Here is a 17519-nt window from a genome sequence, read left to right on the forward strand (position 1 = left end):
TGAATTGAATTGAATTGAACTTAGTTCACACTGATTGAAGTTTCAGCTACATTAGTTCGGCTTAAATTCTGATGTTATCCAGCTGGCCATCATAGTCATGAAACCACAAAGTATTCAACATTAAATAAAATGGAAAAAGACACCATGAAATAAACATGAATAAAATGTCTAAAATATATAAATTACAAATGAAGTCTAATTGGGGAAAATTTAATTATGAAATACATTTTTAAATTAAGGCTTTTTTGGGGGGAGAGGGGGAGTTGATTATGAAATAAAAAATAAACTGCTGTAAGATTTTAATAAAATAACATTAATAATAACATTTCATAATAGTGAGTTGAGTTTTAAATATTTCTTAAAGTAGTTAGTCAGTTATACATTTTAGACAATTTATTCCTGTGATTATTTATTTCATTTAATTACTTGATAATTATTTCTTATTTTATTTATTTAAGACTGAACACTTTGGGGCTCCATTCACAATATTTAAACATCATGTAATCCGTTAAATCAACAGGAATCTATTCAGAAGAAGGGACATTCACAAGTCCTGCCAAATGTTATCAGACTATTCTATATATGCATTTTCTAGAATGAATTATGTTGAACGATGGTTCAGTTAATCATGGATAAAATAACAAGCTCCTGCTCAGGTAGTATGAATGTGTTATGAAGCAGATTTCTAATAAGGTGTTCCCTCATATCAATTGCACCACACTTCATATAAAAACATAGCTTTCATATGTGAAACATCTTACAATTTGAGATAAACTTATTAGACAAACTTTCTCTATGCTGATTACTTCTGTCATCTTCTAAAATCCGATATCCAGATTTCACATCCGAGACATAAAAACAAAACAAAAAAACTCCTGAGGGCAGGTGTTGCACATACAGCAACATTTAACAAGTGCCTATCCTTGCAATAAAGATCCGTGTTTCTCTTATCACATAATTTTTGAATGTTTAATAAGATTAACAGCTCAATGGCATGACCTCAGTTTTGCAACAATGACAGCGGCGAGTTGTTGTGGATCTGTCAAATGAGGGTTCTTCTCCATTACTGAGTGGACTACGTAGGCAGGAAAGATGTTACAAAGGTTCCGATATGTTTGATACTGGTGGTCTGGGATGACATACCGCTCTTGATGTTCAACTGCAGATGGCATCTCCCATGGCGAGTTCCAGATTTGTTCCATCTTGTCTGGCATGCTGCGGACCATCACCCGCTCGCAACACGGCATCAGGCTGTTATTTAATGGATACGAATGATACCCATAGGACTCATTACCACAAGGCAGAGGGTCCCAGCTTGCATGCTGCTCACGGCACAGTGGAGGTCGCCTCTGTCTCATTGGGTTGCTATCATAGAGCCTTGAATCTGATATACTGTCCATACGAGTCATACCAAGAGACCGTGTGGGCTGTGAGGACAAAGGTGGGAGGACATTCTGAGTTAGGGGATAGTCTCCAGGACAGCTGGACCTGGCTCCCACTGCAACATGCTGGATATGCGGTGCTAGATGAGATCCAGACTGCTTACGGGGGCCCTGCTTGGGTTCCTCAGGTCCGTAACTCTGTACCCTAGTCAGTGCTTCATGACGAAACCCATGGGAGAAAGTCTGCATCCTACTTTGTGCAGGAGACTGCTGTTGCCCCTTCATGCTCTCCTCTAAGCTACTGTCCACAGAGCTTGGGTACAGGTCCCCATAAGAGGAGAACGAGTCACTGTTTGAATGGCTGAGGCAGGATTCAGGGCAGTGGCTGGGATTTCTCTGATACACACCATGCTCGTGCTCCATGCTACAGAAACTGTCGACATTATGCATGCTGCTCATGCTCATATTTGAAAAATCACTGTGCAGTGAATAATATCCATGGTCGCTAACTGAGTCATACTTAGGGAACTGTTCACTGTATGTAACAGAGGCGCCATGACTATTGGTTACTAAAATAGGAGGGTACTGTACACTGGACATGTGCTCCAGGGAACTGTGTGCGAACTGCAAAGAACCTGGCACCGGGCTGCTGGCTGATCGTGTGTTCAAGGCCCCAGCTGCGTGGCTCTTGGCAGGCTGCATGGTGGGCACACTGAGAGCAGACACAAGGGAAGGCACTGAATTTGTCTCAGACTTCCTAATAACGGACAGTGCCTCTGGCGGTTCACAGGCCACTGAGCGAATACTGGGGTCAGATTGACGTTTGGGGGCCACACGTTTGACCTCAGAGTTGCTGTCCCCCTTTACAGTTACTGGACCAGTACCACATTTGGCTAACGCCCCTTCACTCATCGTCTTCACCGCAGACAACTTGGCAAAGGCCCGTAGTTCATCAGCCACTGACCGCTGTGGCTGGTTGACACGCTCTGGGTGATAGTACTTGCACTTGTGTCCATATGTGCACTTTTTTCCTTGTTTAAAGAAAGAATAGATTAAGAAAATTAAACCGTGAACTTATGCTGACAGAAACACATTATCCAGATATTTCTGGGGAACTTACCATAGGGGCAAGGTTGTTTTTTGTGCTCTGGAACAACAGGACGCTTGCGGAGGAAGTTTTCTAAGCTTGGACCATGTCTTCCCAGTGGATCATCAGGCGGCATAAACCTAAAATATTTCATTATTAAAAAGGTCAGCTTTATTATTTCCAGCATGAAGAGTCCTTGGCACAAAACAGAATTAATAACTGGTCTCCCCCAGATTTTTAACGATGGTCAGCATACAATGACTAAAAAGATTGAACTTAAAATGTTTTTAATAAATAACCATATCTACTTCTAACCAAGTTTGATATAAAAAAAATAGTTTGTATTGTATTGGGGGAGATATTTTATTTTTAAACAATGTCTATTCCTAGTCCTCGAGTACATTACTACATCATTTGGCTGCCATAAGAATGCATTTTCAGTTTCTTACTTGTCATTGACAAATGAGTACATCAGTAGACGCTCTTCTATGAACTTCTTCCACTCTGGCTTCTCATTTTGCAAGTCCCTGTAGTTGTCATTTGACACAATAATTCCCTCAGAATCATAAGCCAGCTTCACTATGAAGCGATCATCATAGCACACCACTCTCCTGCCTTGAACTCTCCGAGATGGGGTGAAAACCAGGATCTTTTCTTTTTCCAGCTTGCGTAATATTTCTTGATCTGTAAGAGACGTTTCAAGTAGGTTTTAATGCTGACAAATGTTTCATTAAGAGCAGAAATCCATCAAAACAACAGAACCAATATTACAATGCATATTGTAAGGCTGACCCGACTAAAGATTTTTTACTAGTCATTTTAGTAGTCGTAAGATAGTCAATATTCAACCAGTCGTCACATGTCTATGATATTAATTTAATCATTTAATACTTTGCTTAAATGACTCTCCCTTCATGCCTTTGCTACTCTCCCTCCTCCACCTGAACGTGCCTTTTGTCTAGTCCTGCGATGGATTTGGTGTTCTGTCCCGTTGTCAGTCTGGCTCTGTTGCCCCACTCAGGCTAAGCTTCTGGCCCCATTCCCCCGCAGTCCAAAGCTTTTCTGCGGATATCCGACTAATGAAAAGTGCGTCAACTAAGACTCTTCTTGTTGACTAACAGTTTACTCGACTATTGGAGGCAGCCCTTGCATTTTGGATGGCATTAGGGTATAGGCTCATGTCCGACCAGTGTTTTGCTACACACCCCCCGCCGGTGTGTGTGTAGGCTTGTGTGTGTGTGTGTGTGTTGCTGTTGTTTGTAAATTGACAAGTTGAAAGTAGGTAGAATTTTAGTCGACCTAGATTTCCTTTGGTTGACTACAGCACTAACAACTATCAGTTATTACAGGGAGGGAACAGGGATGTCACAATACCAGAAATTTAGTAGATGATACAAGTCCCAGTGAAATACTACGATTCTAGGAACCAATTTTGCCCCCGATCCCCATTTAATATTGAGTATGTTCTGAGTCCTGATCCAATACTTGTATTTTCCTTAATAATAAAACATTGTATTAAGAAAAAAATCCCTGCAATCAACCTGTTTATTAAGGTTTTTTATATACATATACACACACACACACACACACACACATATATACAAACACACACACACACACACACACACACAGAAATAAAATAACTAATAAATGACGCAGAGATTTTGCTGCATTTCTATGACCACACAACAAGGTCATGCTTCACTCACATCCACAAATAACATATTACTCTTCTTATATGTAAATTGACTGCTGACTGATATTGATACATATTTCAGCAACTAAACATACCAACTACCAGGATTAACGTCAAATAACAGCTGCTTAAAAACTGCTTTACTACCTGTGATGAGGGCGTCAGGCCTCGACTGTTCCTTTCTCCAGGCAGGGACAAACACAGTGATGTCTTTGTGTCCTTTCTCCAAGAACCATTCCACAGCAAGTTGGATACCACGGCAAGAGAACACCTCTTTGTTTCCATGACTGAAAACAAAACAGTATGGTATCAGGTCTACTCAAACCTCACAAAGCGCATTCACAATAAAGCAATGATCAATTCAATAAGAGCGTGCGTTTCTAAGGGTTTTACCTCATTGCCACATTTGAGCCATCGATGACGATGGGCCTGAGGTTATCAAAGGTATCCACAGAGTCATCCTCCACTGACACCTCCGGACTAACAGTCTCTTTAACACAGGGGGACCGTGATATTGATGTTATGGCCGTACTGCTGCAAGGTTGAATTTCAGGCTCTACTTTGTTTCCAAGCCTTACTAACTCAGCGAGAACGTCATTAATAAGTGCAGCAGCACCCAACTTGTTGAGCACCGTCTCCACCTGCTCTCCTGAATAGCCCAACTTCAAAGCAAAATCCATCTTGGTCTGGTACTCCCTGTCACTGGCAGACTTGATCCCTGTTCCCACACTAGTCTCATCCTCACGAAAGTCTTGCACAGTGCTGCTCTGGGAAAAACTGGGCCGGTCGAGACATGGAGAGCGACAGAGTTGTCGGTGGGGTTTTGTGACAGCCAAGGGCTCCTTCTTCTTACACCTGCTGCTGTTCACCTGAACCTGCTGGCACTGCTGCTCTTCTGATTCGCTTTCTGAGCTGCTTCCATCCTCAGAATCGTCAGTGGCATGCTGGGCCTCGCTTGAGTCAATGTTCTCCTCCCTCCATGGGCGTTTTTCCATTTTGAGCTTCTCCACCGTTGACCATACTGTCATCACGTTTGTCTTGACACCTCAGATTTCCACCCCATGCTTCCTCACCTCCACCGCAGCCAGGGAATCATACTCAATGGTGGACTCCAGCGCTACAGGCTCTTTGGGTAGAGCCAAAGTAACACGATCTCCCCTCCTATGTGGACAGGCTGAATCAAATGATTAATTCCTGAAAGAGAGCAAAAACAAAATGGGAAGTTGCAATTAGTTAAATGTGTTTAAAATAATAGTCTTTATTTTGCTGACTAACCAATAACGATTGTTTTTAATATCCATATGTCTTACATTGAAAAGCATGCTTTGAAAAGCTGTAGCAAAAAGAAAGTCTAGTAGAATGAAACAATATAGTGCAGCAATTTGTTAGCTTGTGAATTCATCTTTAACGCACTTTAAAGTAACATCCACATTAAGCTGTGGGGGTTTCAGCGTGTGCAGGGGATACAGAGCTTTTGGAAAACATTGACCTCAGCCCCCTCAGGGTCGAGGGGCTGCATGCCACAGTGTCAATTTTTGTCAGATGACGTTGTAAAACATTACAAAATGTTGACTTTGTCACCTCTGCGCAGCAGCTTGGACTGCTGGTTAATAAACAGAAACAAAAAAATATGTAAAGAAGTATATCGTGAATTCACATGAAAACAGTGTTTATTTACATTTTGTGTAAATTTAGGCAGCTTAATGTAGGCACAGTGTTGTGAGTCTTCAACTCCCTCTACCCCAATTGCGGTAGACCAATACCTTCTCCACCTGCGGGAAACACTGTTATCTGGGGCAAGCAACAAAACCAATAAGACAAATGGAGCATATTAGTCACCTACCCAAATAAACAAGTTCTCAAAAACCCACAGCAGCACGGAAAAAGGACGGATCTGAATATGGGTGTATGTTTCCACAGTCTGACTGTGTTTTGGGGTTTGTGGTACACACCAACCTAATCCAAGTGTAGCATTTTGTTTCATTTGCATGTTTTGTATGAACCTGGTTGGTTAACAGCCTTCAATGTCTGCAGGCTATACTTTCTGTCTGACTGTCACTCCTGTTCCCAGACAAATGTTTGTCACACCTACAAATTCTCGATTCTGACAAATTTACAACCAATGACGTATTTAAAGCTGTAAGCTGTAAGTGCCCATTCAAACTACAGCAAAGTATTTACAGCAGTGTTGAGTTCGTAAACTTGTTTGCCCCAGTGGTTGTTGGTATGCAGTGAGCTCCCCCCCCTCCCCCCCGTCTCTCCGTGCAAACTAGTTTTAAAATAAAAAGCCCCGTCCCCCTGCACACAATGTGAGAATGCACAGCAGAGCCCTCACCGGTCTCACAAACAACATTTGAGCCAGACACACATGCAGTGAGTGCATGAGTTAACATAACCTGAGACAAAGTGTGGGCCGAGCAGTGCATCCCTGCGCCTCCAGCCCTCTGACACACTGTATGAACTGAACCGAATTCCTTAGGGAACAAATCTGTTTTAAAGCAGAGTAGGACTTCAGGGTAGCCTGCAGTATTTAAACATGCAACACTGTCAACAGCTCCAGGTGTACATTTTTACACATGGATACTGGTAATTAAATAATCTTAATAACAAGTGCAATAATGAACAGAAACACTGGACTACACTTTCCCCCAGTCTTGCAGAGAGTAGAAATACAGCCAGCTTCAAGCTTCAAGAGGCGCAGCCCATGATGTGCGTTGCTTAGCAACACAGCCTTGTCATCAGCTAACTCCTTTTTACCAGTCACGACTAACACAAACACAGCTCATCATCTCTCTTCAGGCAGTCAGTAAATGCACAACACTTACAGCTACACTACAACTCTACACTAAAACTCTTGAGGCAGCAGAGTTTGCAAAAAACAAAAAATGACATTATTTAGACCTTTATCAGTGCTGACCGTTGAAAAAGATCAATCTGGATACAAATCTTATGTGTTTGCATAAAACACATGATGACCAATGCATTTGACTGAGATCTCTACTTTCAACATGGATCCATTCAATGAAATAGCTGATACTATTACAGGCAACACCCTGAACAGGTAATGTAAAATACTGCTTTTCACGGGAGACCCTGAAGGTGGATAGTTATTCAGAGGGTCAATCTATGGCTACAGAGGCAGACCTATATATTTATTGTCAGTGTTCACTACTACAACTTGTATGACAATGGAGATGGAGAATGGAGAACACACTATGGTGTTAACATTTAAAACAAACAGCTGAAAGAGGACTGAACTCAAACAGTGAAGTCACACAGCACACTACCACTTAAGACATTGTATGACCACATCGGTACATGTTTAAGGGAGCAGAGCTCTTCCAATGCTTTCCCTTCCACCTCCAGATTCACAGGCTTCGACTCGGCAAGGCCTCCAGACTGTCTCTGCACATGCACAGGCTCGTGTGGTTCTGTTTCATAGCAACAAGTGAAGCAGGGCCCCGAAGCCATCTTTTACATTGCTGACCCTACATAGTATCCAGTATGCATCAGGGAGAAACTGCACTGTGGTTCATGTTGGTTGTAGTGAGATATCTTGAAATTAAGACAGATTTGGAGTTCAGTGCAGCCACCACTTTACAGAAATGTCCCGAGACAGACCAACGAGAGACTGCAACACAGAGGAAAGTCACTATTACTAAAGGTTAAATGTTCCTTTTACTGTTTTGCGACCCGATACCTTCAAAACTACAAAGCTTTGATGCTCTTGAACAGCGGCTACTGCGACACCTAATCAGTGTTACTGCCATAACAGCATGTGAAGATTATCTGGGCCTAGAAAGCTGAAACGTAAACTGTCATTCGGGACATAGAACCAAGAAAAACAATATGGTCTTATTTACTTATGTGCACTGATCAGATGATGGCACTACAAAGTAAGGGTTTAGTAAAGTAAACCTTTTTATGACCACACAAACCTCCTAAGGATACGTTCTGTGTGTGCCTGGTACATCATCTGCAGAGGGACAGCCGCCACTCATCATGATCACTTGCTACACAAAACATAATGCAACACTCATGCTCAAACACAAGCAGGAAGAAAGGCATCACTTTTTAAAAATCACAAATGTATCCACATGTCAATCAAGAGTACTGAAATGTTGGAGCACACCAGGGTCATGAAGTGGTACCTATTCTATATACCCTGAACCTCTGTATGAATTAATGAATGTGAGCAATCATGAATAGGACCATGGCCCCGCTTCCCCATCTGTAATGTGTATTGTGTGTCATAAAAATTGAATTAAGTCTTAACCAGCTTTGCTCTAATAATGTGAGCTTCTACTTAACCAATTTGCAGTCTCATTAATCTGTCTTCTTCTTCTCCTTCATTTGGCTGGTGATTTCTAAGTAGAGTTTAAACATTAAGCATACTTATGCAATTAATTATGCATTTAAACACGTTGCAGACTAGAATTATTTTAAAGTAAAAACACTTTAGAGGGGGTCACATTAATGGTAGGCAAAAAGGAAAAGTGAGGACCGAACTGTATTCTCACATTAAGCCAGTTTTGCGTTTACTTAACAACAAACAACGTGAATGTAAAACCAGATTCAAACACTGCATTGCTCCCAGTGTCAGTGACCACACAGGCAACCTGCTGAACTGCTGAATTAACTCCACTGTGTTACTGCATCCATCAGCCGAGGAGCTGACACGTCAATACGAAAAAAAAAAAAACCTGAAGTGCTTGATATCATTAGCAACAGCATCATGAGTGGAGAGGGATGAAGGTTAAACAACATGACAGTCAAACAGATCTCATACTTACAATGCACTTTATCGGATAACGTTGTAACATTACTACTGCACACGACGTCTTCCTTTATGACTGAATCTGATTAGAGATAAGTGGTCTGACATCCTTAGGCCCCGAGGTACGGTTAGCACACGCTAGCAGTCCAGTGTAACGGTACTCATCCAGCGGGAGAGTCAACACTGTAGCTACAGAAACTAACCGGCCTGCTTCGGTTCATCCTGTCGGTCAACGGCTAGAGAGCGGTTGGTTAGCCGTTACTGCAACCTAACGCCAGCTACCAAGCTTGCCAGGCAACCCCGGTCTCTAACGTTATTGAGTTAGATAACGGGAGCAACGCTAGGCAACTCAGTGGCTCCACAGGCTAACTTCAACGTCGGGTTGCTAACATCACTTAGCTTTAGCTGCTGAGCCTGTGCTAACATTTTATTGCCGGAATACTACATTAACTTGAAATAAAGTTGCCAATCATTTAATAATTCAGACGAGGGTGAAACCAGAGCAACACAACACGATGCTCTACATCGTCTGCAAGTATATTAGCACTGCCGTGGTGGACTTGAAACGGTGCTCATCTCACCTTATTGCTGTCATCCTCCTCGCCTGTAACAGTTATGTTTTGCTGCCATTGGCGCTGTCGCAGTTTGGTCGGGGTTGCCAGATAACGGGAGGGAAACAAGTAACCCAAGCGGCGAAAAGACACCGGGGTCAGAACAGCGGTATAAACGTGCCGCTCGCCACTTACCCAGAGGTTTCATCAATCCAAGGCTTTTATGGTGCTTTCTTTGTGTCTTGTAAGGATACTTTAGGGACTGTCATTATCCCTTCGCTTGGAGGAGGCTGCTTTCTGAAATTAAGGGTTATTCCCAGAACACGGAGTCTTGCAAACATGCAAGGTCCCTACTGGAATACTTACAGTTTTAATAACTTTACGAACTCAAATGGATGCACATTTTAATAAAGCATTCACTGACTACTTTTATTTGAGCTAACTCCATTCCCATTTCACAGTGCTCCAAACTTTAAAGAGTAACTCTCATTCAGTTTGAATACAGAAGCCTGATTTAACAGACCATACTAGTTATGCTTTTTAAAATAAATTATGTATAGAGTGTACATCGCATGCATCCACAAGACAGGTGTCAGTTATTTCTAGATTGTGTGCTGTTATGGGGCTGCACAGCAGTTTTGAGTCGATTACCAGCAAGACCAAGAGTGCCCAAACTGAAACTTAATGGTGGTATTGTATTGTTAAGAATGGTACTAAGATCCCAAGTTCCCTTAATTGACTGCCTTCCTGTGCAAAGTATCTGCCTGCTATGCTCAGATTATGAAAAATAATTAGGAATCCAACATATTTAAAGAGCATTTACCACACAATAACTGTAACAGCAATTTTATGTTTTTTTCACTTATTTTAGGAATTGTTTTTGCTATAAACATTTGGCGGGCCGAAACAAACCATAAGGCGGGACAACTTTGGCCTGCAGGTCCCACTTTGGTCACCCCTGAGCAAAACAGTACTGAATCTGAATCAGGCTGGGGGCTGTCAAGTACACGTTCTCTGAAGGCGTTCAGGTGAACTCTAATCTGCTCATCAGTGTCAGTGCACTACAACAGACTATTAATCTACCAACATTTCCCTGCCTTTGGCCCCATGGATGCTGGGAACTCCCCCATCCCCCTCAATATCAACAAGTGAGAGAACAGGACAGAAGGAAAATGGAGAAATACATGTCTTGTCGTGTTTATTTTAGTGTAAGGCAGTGTTCTACTCTGACAAAACAGTAATAGATTTTCAAGAGGAATCCCTTAATGTAACATGGATGTAACTTTGAAACAATAAAAAAAAAAAATTCAAATTTAAAAAAGAAAACTAACAAAAAAGAATATTGCCAGTTTGTACTAACAATTTGGAATACAATGTTACAGTGTACAAATAGTTGAGAATATAAATACAAATTATTTGACATTTGTTCAATATTATTCAACACTATAAAAAACGACATCATCGGACAGTTTAACCTCTGACCAATCAAACATTAAATGCACAAGAAAATGATACAAGGTGAAAATACCAGTTTATCTTTTAACATTTCAATTTCAAATAAAATCAAACTACTTTTTTCATTCCACAAGCTTATAGTAATGCAATAATGAATGCGTCATTTCAGAAAGAATTTTGCACTTCACAGCTAGTCGCTGTTGGAAAACGGCACTAGAGGAGAAATATTAGCCACAGTAAGACCAAATTGGCTTATCAGACCAGAACACAATAAGTTTGAGACTAGGTAACACTAGCTTTTTATTCTTTGATTTGTTTTCCTCTACTATTTTGTAGACATTTATCTGGCTTACTCTAAACTTTTTCTTTAATGTCTTATGTAAAGCACTTTCATACACAGAAGAACTGTGTGACGTGCTGTACTTTAAGTACTGAGGCTATCTACAGTGTGTAAATGAAATGGAAACTGAAGTTAGGAGGGGACAACTATCAGTCCATCTCTACATTTCATATACTTCCTTATCCTGATCTGGGTTAAGGGGAAGAACTTGCTGTTAGATATTTTGAGATTAAGCGTAATGCATTTCAAATATACCACGTGACGGAATCAAGGAACATGTTTTATAATGTGGACTGAGCTCTAATTCCTCTCTGTGAATTGAGATATTCCCCTCTGAGGAACTCCTCTTGTGTTGTTGCATTGTAAATTAGGTAAATTTAGAGCAGCTAGAAACACTGAATTTGATCATGATGACAGGACAAAACTGGAGCAAAGGGAAGCTGAGAAAAAGCAGTAAATACAAACACAAGCCGGCACTTAAAGCATGAGCATACATGTGTTTTGGGGTGAAGTAAACAAGACTGGGAAAGCCCAGCTTGGCTGTTCTATGGAAACCAGGCTAACAGATGCCCATTACACAAGTGTGGCACTACTATTGATACCTGGATACTGAGGCTACACATGGGTTTAAACATTCTAGTAAAACTTAATAGCTTAGTGAAATGAACCTGTGAGCAATGCAAATGAAACAATTACTTGCATAACTTACTTTCAATGGACTGACAAGTATGCGACGTGTGTGAAGCAAGCAACTGTTACTGTGCAAATGCAGAAAATCCCTTTTGACTTCACAGAAAGATGTACTTGACTCAGCATGATAGCACGTAGTTTCAAATATCAACTCGTGTCCTGTCTATCACAGTGTACAACAACGTTTCAGAGGAATCAGTTGTGCAAGTACAAAGTAAGCGACAATTACTCCTTTGGATGTAACATAAAAGCACTAATTGGCACATATACACGTGATGAGTGAGAGGCTTTCAATCAAAGGTTGCCTTGGGGAGTTTGCTGCAGGCAACAACATCCCTGGGTGTTCTTGTTTCGCTGAGGACAGCCATTTCTTCTTTAGGCACGCCTGCGTTCACAGGACTCCCAGAATGAGATAATCCCTCCCTACTAGCCACTGGTCTGCTCTTACCACACCGATTATAGTGTTGAAGATTAGTCGCTTTACAAAAAATATTCTCAACATCATCTGACACCTCCTCCATCATTCCAGAATAAACAAAGCTGTTGCTATGAGGTAAACAAGAATCTGATTGCAAAGGAAGGCGACACTGCCTATTGTAAAGCTCTGCGTTCTGTGAAATTAAATCACAAGACTCTCTGTCCGACACGTTAGAGCTTAGATGTTGCGTTCTGCTGTTAGGAAAATCACTGCTGGATGAACTACAAAATATTTTGCGTTTTACTTGGGCTTGACTGAGACCCTGTACTTTTTCAGTGATTTCCCCATCTGTCAGAGGAAGGCTTAAAGCCATTTCTGACCTTGTTTGCCATGATAAGGCCATAATGCTGCTACTGTCTCTAACCTCCGATGCAGACACGAGTACATTCTTTTTGTAATATGGTGAGGAATCTCTTTCAGAGTCCTTTTCAGTTTGAGGACAAGCTCTGTTCTCTCTGCATGTGTCGGGCATCTTCAACTCGAGGCTTTCTGTGTCCAGAGACCTACTTCTCCTGTCTAGAGACAACGGCGTGGACTGACTGACTCTTGTAAGGCCTAGGTGCCGTGGGAGACTAGCAATTGCCCATGTGTTACTGATCAGGTTCTGTTCATACAGGTCTAACATTTGATAGTCACATTCAGCAAATGCATCTTTTTGTAGGTAGCTTTCTTCAAATTCCTGATAGGGCGATGAGATGTCCTCCTCCAGTTCCATGTGGATCTGATCATCGTATTCTCCCTCATTATGCATATCCACTACATCGAACGTGACTATGGTAGGTAAGGCCTGCATATTTGGAGTGAAGGCAGAGTTCGTCTCCGAATCGTCCGCACTGTTTTGCAAGTCACTCAGCATCTGAGAGTGTTTCGTGTAGTCCACAAGTGCTTGAGAGAAACTCACGGTTTGTCCATCATCCAAATCATTGTTACAATCTGGAGACTGAGGGTTGATATTTCTGTATGGTAAAGCCACAGGCTTGTTTTCCTCAAGATGTTGCTCGTTGGGTTCGCAAAATGTTTCAAAATCTGGGTCTGATGTACTTCCGAACGATATGCTGCTGTGCCTTTTCTCACAATCCGCATTCATGGGTTTTGTTCTTTTTTCCGTGGAAGCAGGCATACTTTCCTTTTCATCAAATACACCCGGTTCCGTATTATTCTTGTTGACTGTTGCTCGTGGTTTTGAATTTAGATTACAGTTTTTATTCGTGCTGACTTCCTGCCGACCAACCACATTTTGTGCCAACTCCGAGGATTTACCGCATGTACTCGGCCTCTCTAGAAAATCGTGAACTTTGTACAGTTCAGCACTTATTTGCAAACGGTTCATTTCTGGGACAAAGGCAGAATGTGTCACACCAACTGGCTCACTTAAATACTCGCACTGTTTGGAACCGGGAAGTTTTGATTTGTTTTCATAATGTGGACTGATGAGGCTCTCATCAGGCGCAAAAAGTTCATAGAGGGCATCACCGCTGTAACTGTCCCTGGGCAATCTGTCTGTCCTTAGTCGGTCCGCTTTTTCTTGTCCTTCATCTGGCCCCGGCGTAGTTGAATCATAGTAGCCCTCGTCACTATTTGGAACGGATTCTTGATGCTCACTTTGAGGAGTGAGCACATCAGCAATTGAAGAAGTGTCCATGCCACTGGCTTGCTGTGCACTGTTACTGTTCAGTAAGTCCACATTGTGAGAACTTGTAAGGTCGGCGGTCAAATCGGTGTGGTCTTGGTTGCAGGTATAGCAAATTTCCTCTGACACGTTGTTTCCCCAGAAATCCTCCTCATTCAAATCTTCCGGTGAGGCCATTTCTTCTCCACCACCCTGATAAGTAAGATAACAAGAAGCCCTCTTTCCTCCATTTCTGCTCCTCTCTCCAGAAACTGTGCTCTCCGTTATGCTGTCATCTTCTTGGTCTGCGATAATGTCCCCACAGCCGGTGAGTGAATCGAAGCTTTTTAATGATGCGACGTCTCCCAAAATCAGGTTTAGCTGATCCGATGAGCCAGCAGGTGTTTCGGACTTCAATACAGGCTCCGACATTGTGTGAAGTTTCAGACAAGGCTCGCTATGTCCTCTGGAGCTCTCCTCGTATTCACTGGAAACCAGGGCCACCAAACTCATTTCCTCCATTTGATCATCACACATCTGATCATCAAGCTCAGACTTGAGGCTTTCTTGCTCCACACTCTTCTCTAAAGCCACTGCGTCAATACATTCAGGACCAATGGAAATATCACATATAACATCTGCAAAATCAGGCACATCAGGCTCAGATCCCAGGCACTCTGTGACATACTGGTTGGTGTTGTCCTGGACAACAGGCACCTCTTTCTTGCAGTGAGGAGAGGTCATTGCAATCATTTCAGTTTTATCCAAGCCAACATTTCGATGGTTTCTGTACTTAAAACTATTAAAAAGACCCCTCAAACCCCTTTTCTGCCGGGTGAGAGTCAGTGATTTCTGGTCAGCAGTGGGGTGACTACATTCATTGTGGCAGCTACTATGGAGGTCTCCAGCAGAGTCCCTCTGGCTGCAGTACTCGAAATCTCCAGCTGAGGTGTATCCACTTCTCAGATTGTCATCATGACTAACCTTACTTAGCCCATCATGCGTTCTGCTTTTGGTGATGCCTTTCTTAGACGACCACTTGTTCGGATTTTTACTCCTTCCTCCAAAAAAGCTGGGTAAAATACAGATGCCTTTACGAACTCCAAAGAATGTCAGGGCAGTCCTCCTAAATCTTCCAGATTTCTGGGATTTCACCGTAGCGTTCATCGTATCCGACGGAAGCTCTTCGGTGATGTCATCAGGGCCGCATCTGGAATGCTGTTCGGAGACTGAAGCTAAATCCCTGGTGTTACCTGGTAGCTCGTCTACCTTGCGAGAAGCCATGGCTACCACATTTACAACAGCAGTCCAACAGAAGGCATAGTAGCTGGATTTTCACAGTCAGCTGATAAGATCACTGCAGTGAATGTGTCCTCCATCTGATATGAGCCCTGTATTGAGAAAGTTGAGACCAAGGATCAATCATCAATTAAAGATTTTGGCCACACACAGATTTTTAACATGCAATTTCTAATACTGTAAAACTTAAATGAATAGCCCGGGCCTCTTTTTGCTTCAATCACTGAACTCAATCTGCCTAATGGGACCAGCGTTTAATTCCTTTTGCTCAGCAAAGATGGGGAATACTATCAAATTGTTTATTTAAACCAGTATGAATATTACTTGTATAAAAATTAGGCTATTGAATAACTTCCATTCATTTGATAATTTGGTGTAAAATGAACTGAATGACTGAATTGTGGAGAATCTAACTAATCTAATCTATTTGTGTAACAAGTCTAAGCAGTGTAGAACTGAAGTGGGTGACCCATTGGGCTTTAAGAGGTTTTATACCTCTAAAGAACATCTATAAAATCCAGACCAGGCGTCTAACTGACCGACTGAGTTTAATTGTCAAAATGTGTGTCTAATTGGGTTCTACAGTACTCATCTGTATCATGGTGGTCATTAGCCTATTTTACTTTTGCCATCCTCTTGTATTTTGATATATGAGAGTCATATATTTGTCAGCTAACATTACTCAACCCTATATACAAAGAAAATAAATTATTATTCCATATTTTCTATCACTGTTTATTTTACTATACACTTTAATGCTTTGTTGTGGCACCTACTACATGCACACTTGTCCTGGTGTATTCTCTGGTCCAAGGATCTGTTAGAGCCCGTTTGTGTGTTGTTTTTTTGTATCTGTTATTTTGCTGCATTTTTTTAGATTGGTTGTTGCTAACTTAGGTCCAAGTAGGCTCACTTCAACTTGGACTCTGGTTAATAGTAATACTGTATACCAAGTGTTATACTACGGCCCAGTGACATTAGTTTAAACTCCTTTACATCATCTATAAAAAGCTTATATGCCTAAACAAATTAGTGCATTAATTAACACATTTTATTTTTTTAATTTTGTTTAATTTTTAATTTTATTTTTCATCTTTACATATACATTCACATACTGAATCTTACATCTGTGTTTTGGTTATTTGTGTTTTTTTGTATATTTTTCAAGTATGTTATCATGTAATTATATGTTGTTTTGTGGGAAAATAAAACTAAACCAATAAATACAACTTGAGCAATGTATATCTAAACTTATGTGTATTCCAGAGAAAGACTAAGACAGACAAAGATAAACGTACCTAACATTTATATTTAGTAATATTAAGTGACTGACTGAACGTTAGTCTACGCTGAAACAAAACCCTCATTGTGGTTTCTGGTTTGGTGCCCAGGTGATACAGCAACAGGCACTATGCTACAGCTGTGACCAGAGGTGGAAGAAGGGGTCGAAAATACTCCAAAATGCACTTTAGGAGAGATAGCAGACCGAAGCTAACCTTGAATCCAGTCCAACTAACACACCTATTTCGAGACCGTAGTGAGGAAACCAGACTAAATACCACATCAGCGCTTTGAAACGATGGAGCCAAATGAGTCACAAAGTAAACACACTCACCAACTAAAGCCGAACCCTCGCTGCACGGACTTGTTGTTGGTTTCTCGCCCCGGAGACGTGGTTAGCCCTCAGTGCATGCTTCCTGCTAACCCTCACTTGGATTCAACTTATGGTTGCTGCAGTCGGCTTGTGGTCGACCCGGGCCCCGGAGCAGTTCCGAGCAGATACGGTGTTTCATTTGTTTCCTTGCTACCGTTAGCTGGCCGGGGCGCGTTGCTATCAGCGGTGTGTGCTGCAGTGTGTGTCTGTACTGTGAGCGGCTGCTACCGCTGGGCAGCGTTCAACCGCACCGCAGCACTGCACTGTGGTATACATACGCGGAGCAGCTACACGGGGGTCGGACCAGTGGGTGTAGTTAGGCCACGCACCCGTTTTACTTGAGGTGTTCACAATAAGCCAGCGTCTCAATGCTGGATGATGACGTCCTCTCCCGACCTCCCAGGTAATTCTACCCAAATCTCCTCTCGTGACTCTCCTCTCGGCGCATGCTAGTGACGCAACATGTGTGTAACTGTGATTTATAACATAATAATAATAATA

The 17519-nt window shown here is 41.8% G+C and overlaps 2 protein-coding genes across 3 annotated transcripts; both read right to left on the reverse strand.

The window, feature by feature from the left end:
- Nucleotides 1–6: 6 nt before the first annotated feature.
- zc3h12b (zinc finger CCCH-type containing 12B) lies at nt 7–9657 on the reverse strand. 2 transcript variants are annotated; one of them, XM_035667144.1, is made up of 6 exons: nt 9524–9657; nt 4559–5359; nt 4313–4452; nt 2919–3153; nt 2503–2609; nt 7–2413 (listed from the first exon to the last, which is right to left on the reverse strand). In XM_035667144.1, exons 2-6 carry the CDS (start codon nt 5191–5193, stop codon nt 987–989), a joined length of 2544 nt encoding a protein of 847 aa, XP_035523037.1. In that variant the 5' UTR covers nt 5194–5359; nt 9524–9657; the 3' UTR covers nt 7–986. The 2 variants fall into 2 exon arrangements, with proteins under 2 accessions (XP_035523037.1, XP_035523038.1); XM_035667145.1 differs by lacking the exon at nt 9524–9657 and adding an exon at nt 8959–9485.
- A 1019-nt stretch (nt 9658–10676) lies between these two features.
- On the reverse strand, nt 10677–17446 carry LOC118331587 (APC membrane recruitment protein 1-like). Its single transcript, XM_035666627.1, has 2 exons — nt 16980–17446; nt 10677–15456 (listed from the first exon to the last, which is right to left on the reverse strand). Exon 2 carries the CDS (start codon nt 15347–15349, stop codon nt 12269–12271), a length of 3081 nt encoding a protein of 1026 aa, XP_035522520.1. The 5' UTR covers nt 15350–15456; nt 16980–17446; the 3' UTR covers nt 10677–12268.
- Between the last annotated feature and the right edge of the window lie 73 nt (nt 17447–17519).

The sequence above is a fragment of the Morone saxatilis genome, unplaced genomic scaffold (assembly GCF_004916995.1).
Source record: "Morone saxatilis isolate NCDOM2014 unplaced genomic scaffold, NCSU_SB_2.0 Contig20, whole genome shotgun sequence".
Taxonomy (NCBI): domain Eukaryota; kingdom Metazoa; phylum Chordata; class Actinopteri; family Moronidae; genus Morone; species Morone saxatilis.